Source organism: Condylura cristata, unplaced genomic scaffold (genome assembly GCF_000260355.1).
Source record: "Condylura cristata isolate star-nosed mole 26May11 unplaced genomic scaffold, ConCri1.0 scaffold00035, whole genome shotgun sequence".
Taxonomy (NCBI): Eukaryota; Metazoa; Chordata; class Mammalia; order Eulipotyphla; family Talpidae; genus Condylura; species Condylura cristata.
This window is the reverse complement of record NW_004567136.1, coordinates 15,697,293-15,698,047: the sequence shown is the minus strand read 5'-3', so window position 1 is coordinate 15,698,047 and position 755 is coordinate 15,697,293. Positions and strand designations below refer to the sequence as shown.

Genomic DNA, 755 nt, shown 5'->3' with positions numbered 1-755 from the left:
CCGCCAGGCGCGGGGTGGCGGCCGCGCTGCCGCCGAAGTGCGAGTCCGTGCAGGCGCTGCCGAGCGAACTGGAGCTGTCGTCGCGGTAGCTGGAGAGCGGCCTGCGGCCCGGCGTGGGCGCGATGCTGGGCGTGGGCTTGCTCCAGAGGCTGCCCGGGCCCGCCCCGCCCGCCCCGTGGTGCAGGTCGAAGCCCACGTCGGTGCCGTTGGCGTGGAAGTCGTTGTCGTCCGTGAGCTCGACGAGGCCGCCGGTGCGCAAGGCGATGTGCGCCTCGATCTCCTCGCGCGCGCGGTCCACGTTCTCGGGCATGCCGGTCACCTCGAACACCGGCTCCTTGTCGCGGCTGGGCGTGACGATGTACGTGTGCGTCTGCTGCTGGATGCGCTTGATCGTGGCGCCCTTGGGCCCCACCACGAGCCCCACCACGCGGTAGGGCACGCGCACCTGGATGGTGGTCTGGCCGGGCAGGTGGGGCGGCCCGGGCGCCGCGCCGTTGAGCGCCGCGTTCTTGTTGCGGGAGGCGCGGATCAGGGAGAAGTGCTCGGCCGCGGAGATGATCTCCCTGCGAGCCATGGCCACATCCTCCTTCCTGCCCGTCACAACAAAGACAGGCTCCTCCCCGCGGACCGGGGTCTTGATGTAAGTGTTGGTCTTCGCCCGCAGCGCTTTGATTTTACAACCTGGGAGCCGGGGTGCAGGGCAGGGAGTTGGGGAGAGAGAGACACGCCCATTATCCCGGGCCGGCGCCGCGACC

General features: G+C 70.9%; 1 protein-coding gene across 1 annotated transcript in view; it reads right to left on the bottom strand.

Moving 5' to 3' along the window:
- The window catches only part of MEX3B (mex-3 RNA binding family member B), a gene marked incomplete at its 5' end in the record, with an annotated part of 3,995 nt that extends 3,241 nt beyond the window's left edge, over nucleotides 1–754 (bottom strand). The window contains one exon of the mRNA XM_004693022.1: nucleotides 5–754. Within this exon, the coding sequence (XP_004693079.1) occupies nucleotides 5–754 (750 nt within the window). The remainder of the gene's footprint in view (nucleotides 1–4) is intronic.
- Between the last annotated feature and the right edge of the window lies 1 nt (nucleotide 755).